This window comes from Kogia breviceps, chromosome 2 (genome assembly GCF_026419965.1).
Source record: "Kogia breviceps isolate mKogBre1 chromosome 2, mKogBre1 haplotype 1, whole genome shotgun sequence".
Taxonomy (NCBI): domain Eukaryota; kingdom Metazoa; phylum Chordata; class Mammalia; order Artiodactyla; family Physeteridae; genus Kogia; species Kogia breviceps.
The window spans coordinates 194,009,065-194,026,694 of NC_081311.1; the positions used below are offsets into that span (position 1 = coordinate 194,009,065).

The window sequence follows — 17,630 nt, forward strand, 5'->3', positions numbered from 1 at the left end:
GAAAGATGGCAATAGTATACTAAAAATGTACTGCTTCTCCTCCCCACCCACATATGCAAACAGGCCCTTTGCGGTAACAGAGGGAAGGAGAGCAGGAAATCTAGGAGCCGGGGCTACACCAAGGAGAGCCCATCTCTCAGTGTAGTTTCCCTCCTCTGGACTCAGACCTTACTACCGGAGGAACCAGAAAACTTTTAATTATTGGTATTTTATAAAGGACAGTGAAGGCTACTGGTAGCTCAGAGGGAAGTTCCTGAAGAGAGCCCTTTTTAGTTTTCTCTCTTTTGTCAGACTTGGAAGCACTGCAGATATAACTACTTCTCTGCCACATGGGCTTCCTCTGACCACCGGTTTTAAGGCCTCTCAGCATCCCACCCCATCCTGGATGCCTTCCCATTGTTCTCCAGTTGAGTTTAGGGAGATATTTTCTTCATTTTGTAACTTCTAGTTTCTCATTTAGGAATAAGAGTCCTTACTCTACCAACTTAGAACTTCTAACCTTTCTGGAAACCTCTTGAACAAATGCACATTATAAAAGAAGGGAAAAAGTTAAAAACAGTACAAACAAGCAGAGGGTGCATGTATGTTGTGGAAGAGAACCACGAAATATCACATCTAAAAGACAAATGTCAAGGTCATGGGTCTTGTTCAGGTATGTTGCACCTTCTTCGAAAGCAGCAACTGAAGCACTCAGGAACCACAAGATCTATCAGTCGATCTCTGGAGTAAAATATAGCTGTGATCCTACGGTCTGCTCTGTTAAATGTCTTTCTTCCCATCATGGAGCCAGGTTCACATTCCAAAAAAAGGAGAGATGAAAGCAATGCCATGCTAAAGACATAGGAATATTTTAATTCATATGTTTTAATTCACTATGTAACAATAATATCACAGTCTATTTTACAAGTTAAATGTATGAGAATGTATGAAATAGAAATGGTAGGAAAAAACTAAACGTGGGTCAGGAACTTGAATTTTTCCAAAACCAGGGGCCAAAGGAAGATGTGTTGCCTGCAGGGCCCAAGAAGGAGGCAGGGAGGGTGACGGAAACAGCTTGTGGTATGTGTTTGTCCCCGTGTCCACTCCAAGAAGGAACTGAGGCATGCCCTCTGCCCTGGTCTGGGATTGGGAGTTTAATCTGGTCAGTTGAAGATGGTGGCTTGAGAGAAAAAAGCCATCTGGTTACCTACACAGAGATGGTGCCCTGGTGGCCGCAGGTGGGTTTTGTCGTAGAGGGAATTAGTGGTGGAAGTGTCAAAAATCAAATGTATAGAGGAAAAAAGTAAACAGTTTCCTCCTTCCCCCTAAAAAAATGAATTCTTGAAATGCACACATATTCTTCTCTCAAACGTAGAAAAGTCTCACTCTGGATGTGCTTACAAGAAGATCGTCGTCAAAAAACTTTGTCTCTATGATAACATTTCCACTATAAGTAAGAAGAGAGGGCGAAAGAGTGAGCGTGTTAGACAACAGATCTCATTTCCACAGAGTGGTTTCAATCTGGGTCTGCTAGGCCTGTGGACATGCACTCACCTATAACCTTGGCTTGGGGATATTAAAATCTGTGTCCATATGGGGTTAGATGTCTAACATGACATTTAACTTATGTGACTAGGTAGGTCTTCAAGTTCAGACATCGTAAGAGGGGGCATGTCTTAATCCACTGTGTACCTAAGGCCCTTAGAGTGCTTTGCACACAGGGGTGCCTATAAATATGACTGACTTTCTGATTCACATGGAAACCTGGGGACGTATCTTTTCCTATAAAACTTACTCTGGTGGACAGCTGTGGGTTGGCCTGTCCTGCATCTATTCTCCTCACTTTGAGTAACAGCACTCTGTTCTTCTCTTGGGGAACCACCCTATCTCCAGTCCATGGGTCAACCAAGTGGCCCCACCCTCGCCTGGCAAAGGGGTGGGCACAGGATGTAATTTGGGCCAGTCAGACTCTCTCCCCTGAGCAAGATCCTTCCCACAGCTGCTCCTTGAGGAAACCATCCACAGTTCCTGCCACCTGCATCTTTCGAGTTTCTCAGGTCTCAGCCCTACCCTTTCAACGCTGTCCTGTAAGCCAGAGTCAGTTTCTATGGCTTATGGCTTAAGAACCCCAGACAATACACCTGTATTGTATACAGTGTGCAATTTCATTTTTCTTGGTGGTTATCTCAGTGTTTCCAAATCAAACTACTCTTGTACTGAGTTAAAGGCAACAGTGGTACTACTTTGGGGTTCTAAAAAGTAAGACATAATTTAAATAACCTAAATATGTTATCACAGACTTAGTGGTGTTAATACCTGAAAGAAATCAGGCCTGGCCAAGAATAAGTCAAATAATGGTTAATAAAATCTAAAAAATGCCCTGCTACATATGACACTGTACTTTCCCAGGGTAATTAATATCCAGCAGATATCTTCTTGCTAGTAATTAATTACAAAATAGGTAAATAAGGAACTCAAGATGTGACTGGTTGATGGAATATAAAAATACCTACTATTATACAAACTAAAAATCTATTCAAGACTTATAAATAACCTCTATTTACAACTTCAGTGTGGCTTTCATAAAGGACCTGTTTAAAGAGATGATCCAATATTGCACAACTATCTGTGTGAATAATTTGTTACTAGGCAATATTGCTAAAACTTTTAAAAGACTAAAATCTTTTCCCAAGAGAAAAATGGTAGGTAGGCAGTTATTGACTGACTTTTGCGGACAAAGGACAAACTAATTATTCTTTGAGCAGGAAGCATATCTATTAAAATTGTAGGCTAGTCTCTGAAAAACTATAACCAAACATTATCCTCTAAAACAGAACTAGGACTTGGTCAGATTCCACTGAAGGCCATTCAAACAAAGTACAGAGTACCAGAAGTTTGATAGTAAGGAAAGGGAGCAAGTTAGCATAGACTAAATGTATATTATATGGCAGTTTCCTTCCATATCATCTCATTTTGTCCTCACTATACCTCTGTGAGAGAGAATTATTAATTCTACATTTAGAGAGGAGGAGGATAAGGCCCAGAGAGGTAAAGTACATTGTCCAAGATTACACAGCTAGTCAGGGTTAATCAGGAATTTAGTCTAAGGTTTAATGTGAAGTTTCTAATTCTTTCCATTCTATCACACTGTCTTTTTCACATGACAAAAGTCAGGAAGCTTAACTTCAGACACCCCTGGATACTCTGTTACCCTTGTTCTCAACCTAGATTGCCTGCCTGCCGGACGGGACCATGAGTCCCGCGTGCCTGGAACTCCTGCTTCTAGACACCTCCGCGGTCCCGGCGGCCCGCTCACTCACGTTAGCACGCTGGCTGGCATCATCTGGGACTCGGGCGCCGCCTCTATCAGGGACTGCCAGGTGTTCGTGGAGTTAGGGATTACAAAGCCGAACTCGAAGAACCATTCTGAAGGAAGAAGGAGAAGCAGGTGAGCTGGTGCCCAGGGCAGAGTCTCGGGGCTCCACGTCCCCATCCTTTAGAGCAAGCCTCTTCCTACCCCGAGAACCGCCAATGAAGCCATCAGAAACTTCCCAGGCCAGAGGCACAAGAAAGGACATGGAAGCCCCCTTCGGGCTGTCCCCGGAAGCACACTAGAGGCCTGCTCGCTATGCTCTGGGATCTAAAGGACTAATAGGAGCAGCAGTATTTTCTTAGAAGTAGGCTGGATGTAAATTATATAGACGGAAGTACAGAATAGGCCTCTCCACTTGGAATTTCAGCTCTAAGACACATATGTACCCTCTTAGACGTCATAAAACTCAATGCAGAGTGGCCTTGCCAGTCAAATCTCTACAAGACTGTATGCAGAGCACTGTACCGGGCCCTAACCAGCAGGTTCCTTGTGACCACGTTATAATACCACGTCAGTGACAAAGCAGGCACCAACCTCAGGCCCTCCAGGGTCAGTAACCCTTTTGTTGGGCTTAGAGCCTCTTGTAGTTGCCAGCTTTGTTTTTGCTTCTTTTCGCCGGGACTCACCAGTCTGCCAGGGTGTAGGAACCCTATCACAAACTGAGTTGCAAAATAAATGTTATCAAAGCAGTGCTTTAGTTCACTGGGTCTTGACTTCTGTCCCTGTCCAGATTTTGTCCCTAAGCCCAGATTTCAGGCATGTTGGCAGCAGAATACCTTCTAGGCATTGCCCTTTGAAGTAAACTTTTTGCTCCAGGCGGAATTTTTCCATTTGCTCTGCTGAAGAGAAGTTCAATTCTCGAGACACTGCCTTGCACTTGAGGATTTTCTTGGGAACACGGGCTGGTAAAGAAAAAGAAATATTGAAAGCATTTCTGGGAGCTTCTTAGAGATTATTTAGAGCGTATATTATCTATGTTAAATTTCATAAAATGCCTTGGTAACAGAATTACACTTTAATTAAAGGCAGAGGTCCCAAACTGGTCCAGTGCATTTGACTGAAAGATCTTCAAGGAACAACAGATTTAGTGCATCTAAAGGCCTTACCCAGCTCCTCTTATCAGGAAAGGGGCTGAATGGGAACCTTCTTTCTATTCTGTTCCCTTGGTTTTTCTTTTATTTCAGGGAGATAAAAATGCAAATTTTCTTTCAGAAAAAAGTTGAGATCTTTGTATCTTTGGGTATGTTCTAATGCTAAAATTTCAGCACGAAGTGGGTTTTGGGAAGTGGGAGAAAGAAACATAAGAAAGAAGCTAGACATCTCAGCACCATGTGGACTGACGTGCTATGCCTGCAGAGGCCCGTCCCCTGGTGGGTCTCCATTAACTCGGTTCCCTGACGCCTAGGCCTGCTCTGCGTCATCAGTCCTGTGCAGACAAAGGGTGGAAAGTACCTTCATGCTCCACTCCAGGGACTGACAGGTCTTCTGTTCCTTGCCAGAGTATCTTCCCTGTCTCCGCATCCCGAAGGTTCATCCAATTTCTGATCAATATATTAAGGAAAAACAAGGCACTGAAGTGACTCCTACTTTGTACTCTAGGTGTTTCAGATTTGCTATCAACTCTTGTTTATTTTTTAGCAAGTTGGCCTAACTGCTAAGTGCCAAGAAAGCAAATAAGAATGTGTAGGAGAGGGACTTCCCTGGTGGTTCAGTGGTTAAGACTTCATGTTCCCAATACAGGGGGCCCGGGTTTGATCCCTGGTCAGGGGAACTAGATCCTGCATGCTGCAACTAAGAGCCCGCATGCTGCAACTAAAGATCCCGCATGCTGCAATGAAGATCCTGCATGCCGTAACTAAGACCCGGCACAGGCAAATAAATAAATTAATTTAAAAAAAAAAAAAAAAAGAATGTGTAGGAGAGTACAAAAGGCATTTAAAGGAAAAAGCAGAGACCCAGGGGAGATATTTTTGTCTACAACATGAGAACTCAGACTGTACACACCTAGAAATTACAAGAAAGAGGTAGAACATGAACAGTGCAAAATTTAAAATTTTCCAACAGAATATGACCAGCCACGATAAAAGACCTAAAGAAACAGATATGAGAGAAATTCCAGTAAATGACTCAGGCAGATTGCCCTACAGTGAAGATCAGAGTCCATAAGCTTTACTCACAAGTCCAGACCTCTCAAGTAGCTTTTTAGTGGCCTGCTCTTAAATATGAGAAGATAACCAAGGATCACCAGAAACTTAAGAAAGCATTTACTATGAAAGACAGACCAAAACAAAGAGATAAAAAGCAACTTAGAGGAAAAAAAAGACTACAGAGGAAGATACAAACTTTTAAAAATGAACATTAAAAACAAACACAAAAACAACCAGCAAAACATAATCCTTACGGGGACTTCCCTGCTGGTCCAGTGGTAAAGAATCCACCTTACAATGCAGGGGCCATGGGTTCGATCCCTGGTCAGGGAACTAACATCCCACATGCTGCGGGGCAACTAAGCCCGTGTGCCACAACTACTGAGCTCATGCACCTCAACTAGAGAGGCCGAGTGTCACAAACTACAGAGCCCCAGTGCCACAAACTACAGAGCCCATGTGCCCTGGAACCCACGCGCCACAACTACAGAGCCCACGTGCCCTGGAGCCTATGCACCACAACTAGAGAGAAGCCCGTGCACCACAACAAAAGATCCTGCATGCCTCAACGAAGATCCCATGTGCTGCAACTAAGACCCGAAGCAGCCAAAAAAAATAAAATAAAATAAGAAAACCCCATAATCCTTATAAATACTGTACTAAAAATTGTATACCATTGAATTTTGTGTATTTTAGGTGATTTTTCTTTGGCTCAAGGTTACAACTTTTGAGACTGGTCAACTGATAATCTCTTTCAGTCAGAAAATGCCTTCTAACTTGCATATTTATATTTTCTTGTTTCTGTATTGCTCATCATACAATAAATGCATCAACAATACTAATTAAATAAAAAAAGTATGTTCAGAGGACAAACAAAACTCTAGGAAAATATACATTTTGATAGCAGAACCAAACAACTCCACGCAAGGGTTAGAAGACAAAGTTGAGAGATTATTTCAGAAAGAAAAAGAAAAAGACTACAAGGATAGAAAACAGGAGAGTAGAGATGCAAAAACTGGACATCAGTACAAGAGGTCCAACATCTAACTAGCAGGAATTTGAGAAAGAACAGAAAACACCAAGGAGAGGAAGTCATCAGACAAATGAATTCAAAAAAAGGTCCAGCAAGGGCCCAAGTCACATCATTGTGAACTTGCAGAACATCAAGGTTAAAGAGAAGCTTCCAGAGGGAAAATAAGTTGTTACACAAAGGGTCAAAATCAGAATGAATGAGACTTTTCAACAGGGACTCTGGAGGACAGAAAAAAATGGAGCAGTGCCTTTAAAATTCTCAAGGAAATGATTCCTAAAACTAAAAAAACCTTTACTTTCTCAAGAAACGAATGGTGGGCTTCCCTGGTGGTGCAGTGGTTAAGAATCCACCTGCCAATGCAGGGGACACGGGTTTGATCCCTGGTCCGGGAAGATCCCACATGCCATGGAGCAACTAAGCCCGTGGGCCACAACTACTAGAGCCCACGCTCCGCAACAAGAGAAGTCACCGCAATGAGAAGCCCGCGTACCACAACGAAGAGTAGCCCCCGCTCTCTGCAACTAGAGAAAGACCGCAAGCAGCAACAGACCCAATGCAGCCAAAAATAAATAAATAAATAATTGGGGGGGGGGAAACGAATGGTAACATGCTCCTTCAAAATGACAGGGAAGACCAAGGAAGAGGATGACACTGAATCGAGGAAGCAAGGGATCTAAAACAAGAGACAGGTAAAGGGGTCCTTAGAGTGATGTTGAAGGAGACCCCAAGACAATAGCTCCTTAGCAGGCCTGGAGGGTGACTGGTCAAGGGTCCAGACAGGAGCAAGTCAGAACACTTAGGAAGATATTTCTTTTTAAGAAGATGAAATTTGAACTTCCCTGGTGGCACAATGGTTAAGAATCCCCCTGCCAATGCAGGGGACATGGGTTCAATCCCTGGTCCGGGAAGATACACATGCCACGAAGCAACTAAGCCCATGCACCACAACTACTGAGCCTGCACTCTAGAGCCCGCAAGCCACAACTACTGAGCCTGCGTTGCTGCAACTACTGAAGCCCGCACGCCTAGAGCCCATGCTCCGCAACAAGAGAAGCCACTGCAATGAGAAGCCCGCACACTGCAACAAAGAGTAGGCCCCACTCGCCGCAACTAGAGAAAGCCCGTGTGCAGCAATGAAGACCCAATGCAGCCAAAAAAAAAAAAATTAAAAGAAGATGAAATTCATAGAATATCTAATGTGTTTATATGGAAAGAGGATTTATTCAGTTAGGGGAGATTTGGGGGTCACATCAGTGAGAAGTATAGAAAATTGAAGCAAATGAATTAAAAAACCAAGACAATTATTAACATCAGGGAAAAATCAAAGGTGGTACTGGGAGAACGTAGTAGTCACATTATACTACATGACTTCATTGCAAACAGTGTTGATGTAGTGATAACAAAAACACAGGCTATGGATCCAATACAGTTATCCTGGGAGGATGGGGGAAGGAGAAGAGAGTGTATGTGTGATTAAGCGTAAAGTGTTGAGAAAGAACAAAACTCATTTCCATTGTGGGAAGTGGATAAATAATGCCCAAAACGGAAACATTAAGACATAACCACAGTGTGCTACTTAGAAATATCAAGATGAATGCCAAAGAAATCAGCTAGAAAGAATTGAAAACAGTTTTCTCTGGGGAGTAGAAAATAGGAATGGGAGCACATGGAATGCTGTTCTTCATTAGAAACTGGGTAGAACTATGACTCGAAATTGATGTACACATACAACTTTGATAGAGGCTAAATTTAAAAAGATAGTCCCAAGTGTTTTTGTTTTTATTTTTAAAGACAATGAACAAATCATTAAAGGAAAATGAAATTAATATTCTCCATGCATGCTGGCTGAGCCTGAGAAAGATGGTTAATATTTGTAAAGACACTGAGCTTCAGATAGATACAGTTTACATGCCTTTTTTTTTTTTTTTTTTTTTTTTTCAGTCTAGCAACCAAACCTTCTTCCCAACCAGCACCCTGCAGCCTCCTTTCCCCCATGGGAGGCAGTGACTGCTTTGCACTACAGCAACTAGAAGATCCAGATCCTCCTCTCCTGGTCATGGTGCAGCTGGGGGCAAGCACATGACCTAGGTTTGGACACCTGGGGCCCTGAAGCTGTAGTCACACAAGGATTTGAGGAAGAGTCAGCATTTCTTCAGGGTGGGGCAGCAGGTAGTGCCAACACCTTTTCTGCAGTGTGTCCCCTGTTCCTCCAACTGCAGTCAGTTCTGAAAGCACCAGAGAGCCTTTGAGGGCCTTTCCCATTGTTTGGTAGCTTGCAGTGAAGAACCCTGAACACAGTTGATTAGCATCATTACGTACATAATGGTACTACATTTAACCCTCTGGAGAGATTCTTTCTTAGTTTTGCTGCTATATAAAAAAAGTCACAAAAGAGAACCAAGGGTTATCCAGTAGTGTGCCTTGAATGTGATGGGTACCCTAAGCTTCCTATGCCCTTGGTCTGCTTGTGCACCGTCCCCCGACATGAACCCACCATTGCTTTGAAGTTGTGTTGGTTGTGCTCCTGTCCTCTCCGCGTGTGTAATCCTAACAAACTCTCCTTGTATGCTCATTGTATTGCTGAATACTGCTGCTCTGCTGTACCTACGTGGTTTTCTCTCCTCTATTTCTTATTTTTACGCTCCACTTATTTTAACAACTGAATCCAAAAGCAACTCAAAAGTATCCATACTTGCTTAGGCCATGTCTTACGATTCTAATTACTACGCATATTCTTACCCATTCTAGAGTCTCCATATGTTAAGAGAAAGCTTCCCCAACTGGAGAAATAAAACAACAGATACTACTGCTCTAGCAAGTGCACGCTGAGCGCTGATCTAAACAGAACTGCCTTGGACGTTTAAGCCCAAGGTTTTCAGAAGACACAGTATTTACTCAACCTGCTGTGTACATGTTTTTTATTCTTTTTCTACAGATAGTCTCTTATGTACAAATACAGCCACACTGGACACCAAACTTTCTTAAATTAAATAACAGAACTAAAATTACTTCTAAAGTTCCAGGCTCACATGCAAGTAGGACATTCCAGCAAAACTACTGCAAGAAAAGCCTTGCGGAAGGGGTTCTCCCCACAAAGCAACAGATGGATCAGACCTAGTAGATTCTAGAGAAAGCATTACTACCCCTGGCCCAGGTCGGCAAAGAAAAGCCTGGGACCGGGACTTACCCTCTAATCTGTTAAGGGATGAAAAGAAAACAGCCTTAATTTAGAGTATTCTCTCTGATAGTTAGTGGATAGTGAATTTAAGTTTCCTCCATTTTATAACAAGGGAGAGAGGCTGCTAAAAACACATGGTTTGTCTAATATAAGCATCTCTTCTCTATAAATAATGAGATTAAGGACTTAATTATCTTTTGGGGAAATATAGTTAAAAAAAAAAACAAAAAAAAACCTTTGGCCAATTCAGCAATTAGGCAGTTCCTTCATGTCCCCTAATCAGACATGTGGTCTGGTATGATTTAGGTGCAGTCCAGTGCAGGAGCTGGGGACAGACCTGAGGTAGAGAAGGCAGTCGGCAGGTGGTGGTGGAGTGAGAAGGGAAGGTGTGGGGATTGGAAGAAACCAGTTAGATGAGTGGGGTACTAGGTAAATAGACACTGTCTATTAGTGTCTATATCATGTGCTTCATTTTGTAATCCTAATAAACACCTATGAGATTTTAGCTTCAGTAAATCATACAACATTAGGGAAATATAATAGAGCTCTATCCAGTGATGCTGGGATGGAGGCTACTTAGAGCCCCTCCAAGTTCTGTGATTTTAGGAGTGAAAAGGAAGGCTCTTAGTTCATGAGAGAGATGCAGTCATTTGGGAACAGCTTTCTAAATCATAAAAATACAAATCCATGATAGCCTATCAGTAAAAAGAAATAAAAATTACTGAGGTAAGTGTCTTAAACTAATAACAATGTGAAAAATTGGTCCACAGAAGAGGAAGCACATTTGGCTAAAAATGTTGGAAATGAAAGGCAAGTTCTGACGACTGATCATCAGCCTGCTGAGCACATTTTTGTTTTAACAGTTTGCCAAGCAGATTTTTAAAAGAAAAAGAGCCTGAGTTTTAAGACTCAAAGGTCAAGTCACTTCCAATCTTGAGAGAGGAGAGGATTAGGTGGACAAGCTTTAAGGAGAGAGGGCTGGAGGACTATTTATAAATACCACCTTCTGGGTCAGCCAGGTCTTTTCTCATTTAAAAGCTCCCTGGTGATTTATATGCAGGATGAGCACAAAGGAATGCTCGTTACTAAGGGAGCCTCTGCTAGGAAGAGAGCTGTCCCTGGTAGCTGCTATTCGGAACTAGGCAGGCAAAAGAAGCACTCATACGTAAAAGTAAGAGCAGCTTAAAAATAAGCTTCAGAGCAAAAGCAATAGTTTGTAAAGTATCAAGCCTTAGAAGGGTAACAAAGGAAAGAAACTAAAACAAGAAGAATGAGAGACACTTGGCTCAACATGTGGTCTGGTATGATTTAGGTGCAGTCCAGCGCAGGAGCTGGGGACAGACCTGAGGTAGAGAAGGCAGTCGGCAGGTGGTGGTGGAGTGGGAAGGGAAGGTGTGGGGATTGGAAGAAACCAGTTAGATGAGTGGGGTACTGGGTAAATTTCCTTGAGACATGTGAATGCAGGAACTCGCATAAAAAGATTTAAAGTACTTTGTAACAATCATCTATAGAAGCATTTTGGAAGGGGTACAGTGGTTCTTGGGAGCCTTAATTAGTTTTAAATGGAAATAGTCAATATCAATTTTTATATATTAAGCAGAACAGATTCACTGTACATGCCACTACCTCACCGGCCAGTTGAGGGAGGAAGAAAGAATGAGTGAGATTAGGGGAAGGGAAGAGAATAGAGAGGGAATGGGGAAGGCAAAGAGGTTCATGAAGAGGAAAGAAACACAGAACACACACAAACGGGAAAGAGACTCAAGGGAGAGTTAAAGGAAAAAAAAAAAGACACTGAGAAAAAGAGACAAATAGAAATGCCCACATAGACTCAGAACCAAGAGACAGGGTTAAGACAGAAGGGAACAAAAAGGAAGGGCCTCAGGAAGTTTAGAGATGAGATTCCACAGTTCTTCCTCCTTCCGTATTGTACTGTAGAGTTGTCTTGGTTAGTGGCTTTCATAGAATGGTTTGAAAATGAAGGGTAGAGGAGACTGAGCGCTCTATCAAGCCCCTCTGAAAACGTTAATTGGCTGATTCATAGTTTCCTGGAATTTATCATACAAACTGGTTACCAGTGGGGAGACGGAATGGGGAGGGGCAAAATAGGGGTAGGGGAGCTAAGAGGTACAAGCTATTAGGTATGAAATAAGCTACAAGGATATACTGAACAACATGGTGAATAGAGCCAATATTTTATAATAACTATAAATGGAGTATAACCTTTAAAAATTGTGAATCACTATATTTATTGTACACCTGTAACTTATATAATATTGTACAGCAACTACAAAAAAAATCTGTGGTACTTTTGAGAATGAAAGAGGGTGCTACCTGGGAAGCACACTTAAATGAGGTGGCCCATGTAAAGTGCTTAGAACAGTCCCTGGGCATATAGTAAGCAGTGTGTTAGCTATTATTATTATTATTATTAATTATTATCTCCAATCTGGCCTCCTTGCTTCCATTCTTGACTCCTCCTCCAACCCATTCTCCTCACAGAAGGAAGTGGTTTTTCAGGACTGCAAATTAGATGTCAATCCCATTTTTTCCTTTCCACTTAAAATAAAAATGGAGTCCTTTCCATGGTTTCCAAGGTCCCCAGTCACTATCCTCTGGTCACAGTGGGCTCCTTCCTCTGTCTCTGAGACAGTAGAGTCTCTTCTGCCTGCGTGATGCCCGTCCAAGAGCTTCTGCCCTTACTCTTTACACCCTTAGGTCCTGGCTTCAGTGGCACCTCCTCAGAGACTCTTGGGACCACTCAGCTTCCAGCAGTTTCTAAATCCAAATCTGCCTGACTCCTAAGTCAGGGCTCCATCTGTGCCCCTAGGCCAACACCTGGCCACACCTTGGCCTCCCTTAAGCAGAAGATTTGTGATATCTCCACTTCCCCTGAGAAAAGGCTAAATACCACTCCACCTTCGTGTATTAGCTTCCTGGTCAAAAACCTTCAATGGATGCTCACAGAGTGATCCAGGGCTCTCCATATATCTCAATGATCTCAAACTATAATTCATTCAATAAATGCTTACTGACAACCTACTGGGTGCCAAATAATGACATCAAAGTTGCATGTAAAAAAATTTAGGCAACATTGTTTCATAAAAAGGGACAGGTGGAGGGAAATAATATTTCTAAATTCATATATTATTTTACTAAAATTATGCTTAAATATGTATGTAAAAATATTTTTTCATTGGAAAGATAAGAAATTGACTTATACTCAGGGTCTTGGGCATTATTCTGATAGTTTTGTGGATTTTCTTTACTTAAAACCAAAAAACTTTACTCATTTCCTTCAAGATAATTCATACTCAAGCTGGATAATTTGCAGTGATAATGATAATTCTCTAATGATATTAACTCCAATCCTGACACCAATCTAAGGATGGAAGATATATAACATTTTGATTCATAGCAATTCACCAAGGGAATTGGTTTACCAAGTGTTATTCTATTCTAGTCTTTTTTAAAAAAATAAACTTTATTTATTTATTTATGGCTGCATTGGGTCTGTTGCTGCGTGTGGGCTTTCTCTAGTTGTGGACAGCATGAGCTACTCCTCGTTGAGGTGTGTGGGCTTCTCACTGCGGTGGCTTCTCTTGTTGCAGAGCATGGGCTCTAGGCACGTGGGCTCAGTAGTTGTGGCTCGCAGGCTCTAGAGCGCAGGCTCAGTAGTTGTGGCATATGGGCTTGGTTGCTCCGTGTCATGTGGGATGTTCCCGGACCATGGATTGAACCCATGTCCCCTGCATTGGCAGACAGATTCTTAACCACTGCACCACCAGGGAAGTCCCTTAATAAACTTTTAATTTTAGAATAGTTTCAGATTTACAGAAAAGCTGTAAAATAGTAGAGTTCTCATATAACCCACACCAGTTTCCCTTATTATAAACATTAGTTTGTCATAACTAATGAACCAACACTGATACATTATCATTAATTAAAGTCTACCGTTTGTTCAGATTTCCTTGGTTTTAATGTAATGTCCTTCTTCTGTCCTAGGATCCCACACAGGATCCCACATTACATTTAGTTGTCATGTCTCCTGAAGCTCTTCATGGCTGTGAGAATTTCTCAGACTTTCCTTGTTTTTGATGACCTTGTTGAGGAGCACTTGTCAGGTATTTTCCTGAGTGTCTATCAATTGGGGTTTGTCTGATGTTTTTTCTCATGATTGTGGGTTTTGGGGAGGAAGATCACTGATGTAAAGTGCCATTTTCATCACATTGTGTCAAGGGTACATACTATCATCATGACTTATCACTGTTGATGTTGACCTCAATCTCTTGGCTGAGGTAGTGCTTGTCAGTCTTCTCCATTGTAAACAGTCTTTTTCCCTTCTTTCCATATTTTACTCTTAGGAGGTAGTTGCTGTACACGGCCTAAATTAAGGGGTGGGAGTTATACTCCACCTTCCTATGGTAAGAATAACTATATAAATTATTTGGAATTATGCAGTGGAGATTGGTCTTTTCTCCCATTTATTTTTAAACCCAATTATTTATTTATATCAGTCCAGTTGGTTTTATTATCAAATGACTGTGCTCTGATACCTAAATTTTTATCTACAACATGAAAATGTTTCAACACTAAGTGATCTCTTTAAAAATATTTATTTAAGATGTTCACCTATAAGTCTCAGGGATTCATTTGGATTGTGGGGGGAAGATAGAGACCACTGTGTATAATAGTATATAGTCACAAGGAAAAGCTGACAGAGAGGAAAGCAAAATTGGTTTGGAGCAGAACACCTGGATTAGGGTTCAATTTCTACCACATAATAGCTGTGTGATCTTAGATAAGTCATTTATCCTGCCTGAGTTTTAGTTTGTCAACTACTGGTAATACCAAAGCCTTAAGGTTATTGCAGGATTATATGAAATGCCTACAAAAATGGTTTATAAATTGTTAAACATGATACAAATGTAGGACATTATTATATCATAATTATTCAGGATTGGAAAAAAGCAAAAAAAAAAAGGAAGTTCTTTTTTTGTGTGTGTGGTACGCGGGCCTCACTGTCGTGGCCTCTCCCGTTGCGGAGCACAGGCTCCGGATGTGCAGGCTCAGCGGCCATGGCTCACCGGCCCAGCCGCTCCGTGGCACGTGGGATCTTCCCAGACCAGGGCACGAACCCGTGTCCCCTGCATCGGCAGGCGGATTCTCAACCACTGCGCCACCAGAGAAGCCCAGGAAGTAAGTTCTTCTGAGCTACTTCAAATTCTCTAATAAAAGCACATTACCTTAAATGCTGTATAATATTCAATAAGGGAAAAATTAAAAGTTAGTTGTATTAGTTAATTTTTGACTTTGGTTTTACTCACTCAAAACCTTATAATTCCTAGAAAATCTGTTGCAGTGCTTTTTGTTGCTCATATATTAATCAGTATTTCTTTTCCCATCTTCATCTGTTTAAGAGAACAGGTAAGACCTAATTCTACTTTAAACTTGTAAATACATATATACTAAATATTAGATATACAGAGAGCAGAAATTGTATTTAGGGGTTTGAGTAGCTTAACCTGGAAAAAATAAAGGCAGGGATGGCTCCCTTAGTTTTAGCATTTCAAATAAAACCTAACTTTAATTCCTTCTGGTTTTCTACTTCAATCACATTTTACACTGATGTGTATTAACTAAGAGTTAGGTAGATTTTTTTTTTTTTGAGATAGCAATCACTAGAAAATGATTTTTTCTTCTATTGGCACTTGTTGTTAAAGCTAGTTCTCTCAAAGTATTTTTTTCTCCTTTATATTGTTGGTACGATAGCCTCCCAACTAATTTTTCTCCTTCAATCTCTAGTCCATTGTTTCTTAAAGTGTGGTTTGATGATCTTGTTAAAAAAGCTGTTTCCAAGGACACATCTCAGACCTATTTAATCAGAATCTTTTCAGGTGAGGCCTGGGGATGCTCATTTTATACTTTATAAAAAAATATTTATTTATTTGGCCGTGTTGGGTCTTTGTTGCTGTGCGCGGGCTTTCTTTAGTTGCGGCGAGCGGGGGCTACTCTTTGTTGTGTTGCACAGGCTTCTCATTGCGGTGGCTTCTCTTGTTGCGGAGCAGGGCTCTAGGTGCGCAGGCTTCAGTAGTTGTGGCTCACGGGCTCTAGAGCGCAGGCTCAGTAGTTGTGGTGCACGGGCTTACTTGCTCCGCGGCATGTGGGATCTTCCCGGAGCAGGGCTCAAACCTGTGTCCCCTGCGTTGGCAGGAGGATTCTTAACCACTGCGCCACCAGGTAAGTCCCAGGGGATGCTCATTTTAAAAAGCAATTTTGGACTTCCCTGGTGGCACACTGGTTAAGAATCCGCCTGCCAATGCAGGGGACACAGGTTCGAGCCCTGGTCCAGGAAGATCCCACATGCCGTGGAGCAACTAAGCCCGTTCACCACAACTGCTGAGCCTGTGCTCTAGAGTCCGCAAGCCAGAACTACTGAGCCCACGTGCTACAACTACTGAAGTCCGGGCGCCTAGAGACTGTGTTCCCCAACAAAGATAAGCCACTTCAATGAGAAGCCTGTGCACTGCAACTAAGAGTAGCCCCCGCTCGCCACAACTAGAGGAAGCCTGTGTGCAGCAAGGAAGACCCAATGCAGCCAAAAATAAATAAATAAGCAAGCAATTCTATGTGCAATAAAATTGAAGTACCACTTGTCTAGCCTTTACAATGTAATACACTGTGACTAGAGTTACATTCCTAAAGTACGAGCTGGATCATATCATTACTTCCTCTTCATAAACCTTCAAAAGACTCTCACTTCAGAGAAAACGTCCTAACTTCTTAGCTTGGCATTTAAAATTCTTTACATTGTGGCACAAACATCTCTCTAGTCTCCCTTTCTGCTTCACAGCCCTTCCTATCCCTTCCTGTACCCCATTCTTATCTAGGCACGGGGAATATTCTATGTCCCATGCACCTCTATGCTCTCTGGTCAGCTTGGGCACTTGTTTGAAGTCTCTCAGGAGAGGAACCAGAAGGATCAAGAGAGTTGAGTTGCCTTTTGGGGACCTAATCAGGTGTTAAGATCACCACAAGGCCACACCAGACAAGCTGATAAAAGGAGGTGGGAAGAAACCTTTCTTTAGCTTAGAGGACCCCTGTGGAGGCAACCATGACGGAGGAAAATGGGAGTAACAAAGACACAATAATTATCATTGGCAGAAGCTCGCTATGATTGCCCCAGATGTACCAATTGCAAAGGAACCCATATCACCCCAAGAAAATCTCTCTAAAATATATCAAGTGTGACCAGTCTTTACTTCCATCCAGAGAAGGAAACACCCTTTGTCCTTTTCATATAATGCCGTAAATGTTGTACAGCAAAACTTGTTCCAAAACATGGCAGCTTCTCATCGTGTGATGGGACTAAGAAAGGCAACAGAGCAGAGCTGTTCAGTACCCTAACCAAAGTTACACAGTTGAGAGGCAGCAGCCCAGGATTTGCAATGATGGTCAGACTCTGAAGCTTAAGCTTCTTCCACTCTTCCTGCTGCCTCCCCATGGAAGGGAATAAAGCTACGATAAAACAACTGTCTTAGTCTTCGCGCTCCTTCTTACCCTCTCCTCCAAAGATTAAAATTCACCCTTGTTTCTATTACAACTTTTAAAATTACCATGTTTCTTTTCTTAATGAAATGAAAAACAACTTATTTGTAAAAAGACCCAGAAAAACTCTTAAGTCTTCAGCACTTCCAGAAACACCAAACTGCTCAAGCCAATAGCAATTCTGGTTTCAGTCACTGCCTCCTATTCTAGGTGAAGCTGACTGCTCATGAAGTGATTCACAGGTAAAATATAGCTTTTAATTCTTTCAACCATTAGTAGTTCAGGTCTCCCTTAGTTTGCTCATTCTCCTATATCCTGAGTTTGCAGTCTTTGGATGATGCACAGTTGAGGGTGACTATTAGGCTGTGGAAG

The 17,630-nt window shown here is 41.9% G+C and overlaps 1 protein-coding gene across 1 annotated transcript in view; it reads right to left on the reverse strand.

Moving 5' to 3' along the window:
* Nucleotides 1-844: 844 nt before the first annotated feature.
* The window catches only part of PDE6D (phosphodiesterase 6D), a 48,962-nt gene continuing 32,176 nt past the window's right edge, over nucleotides 845-17,630 (reverse strand). Inside the window, exons 2-5 of the mRNA XM_059053649.2 lie at nucleotides 4,805-4,893; nucleotides 4,129-4,254; nucleotides 3,300-3,405; nucleotides 845-1,426 (exon numbers count right to left, since the gene is read on the reverse strand). Coding sequence (XP_058909632.1) covers nucleotides 1,345-1,426; nucleotides 3,300-3,405; nucleotides 4,129-4,254; nucleotides 4,805-4,893 — 403 coding nt within the window. The 3' untranslated portion in view covers nucleotides 845-1,344. The remainder of the gene's footprint in view (nucleotides 1,427-3,299; nucleotides 3,406-4,128; nucleotides 4,255-4,804; nucleotides 4,894-17,630) is intronic.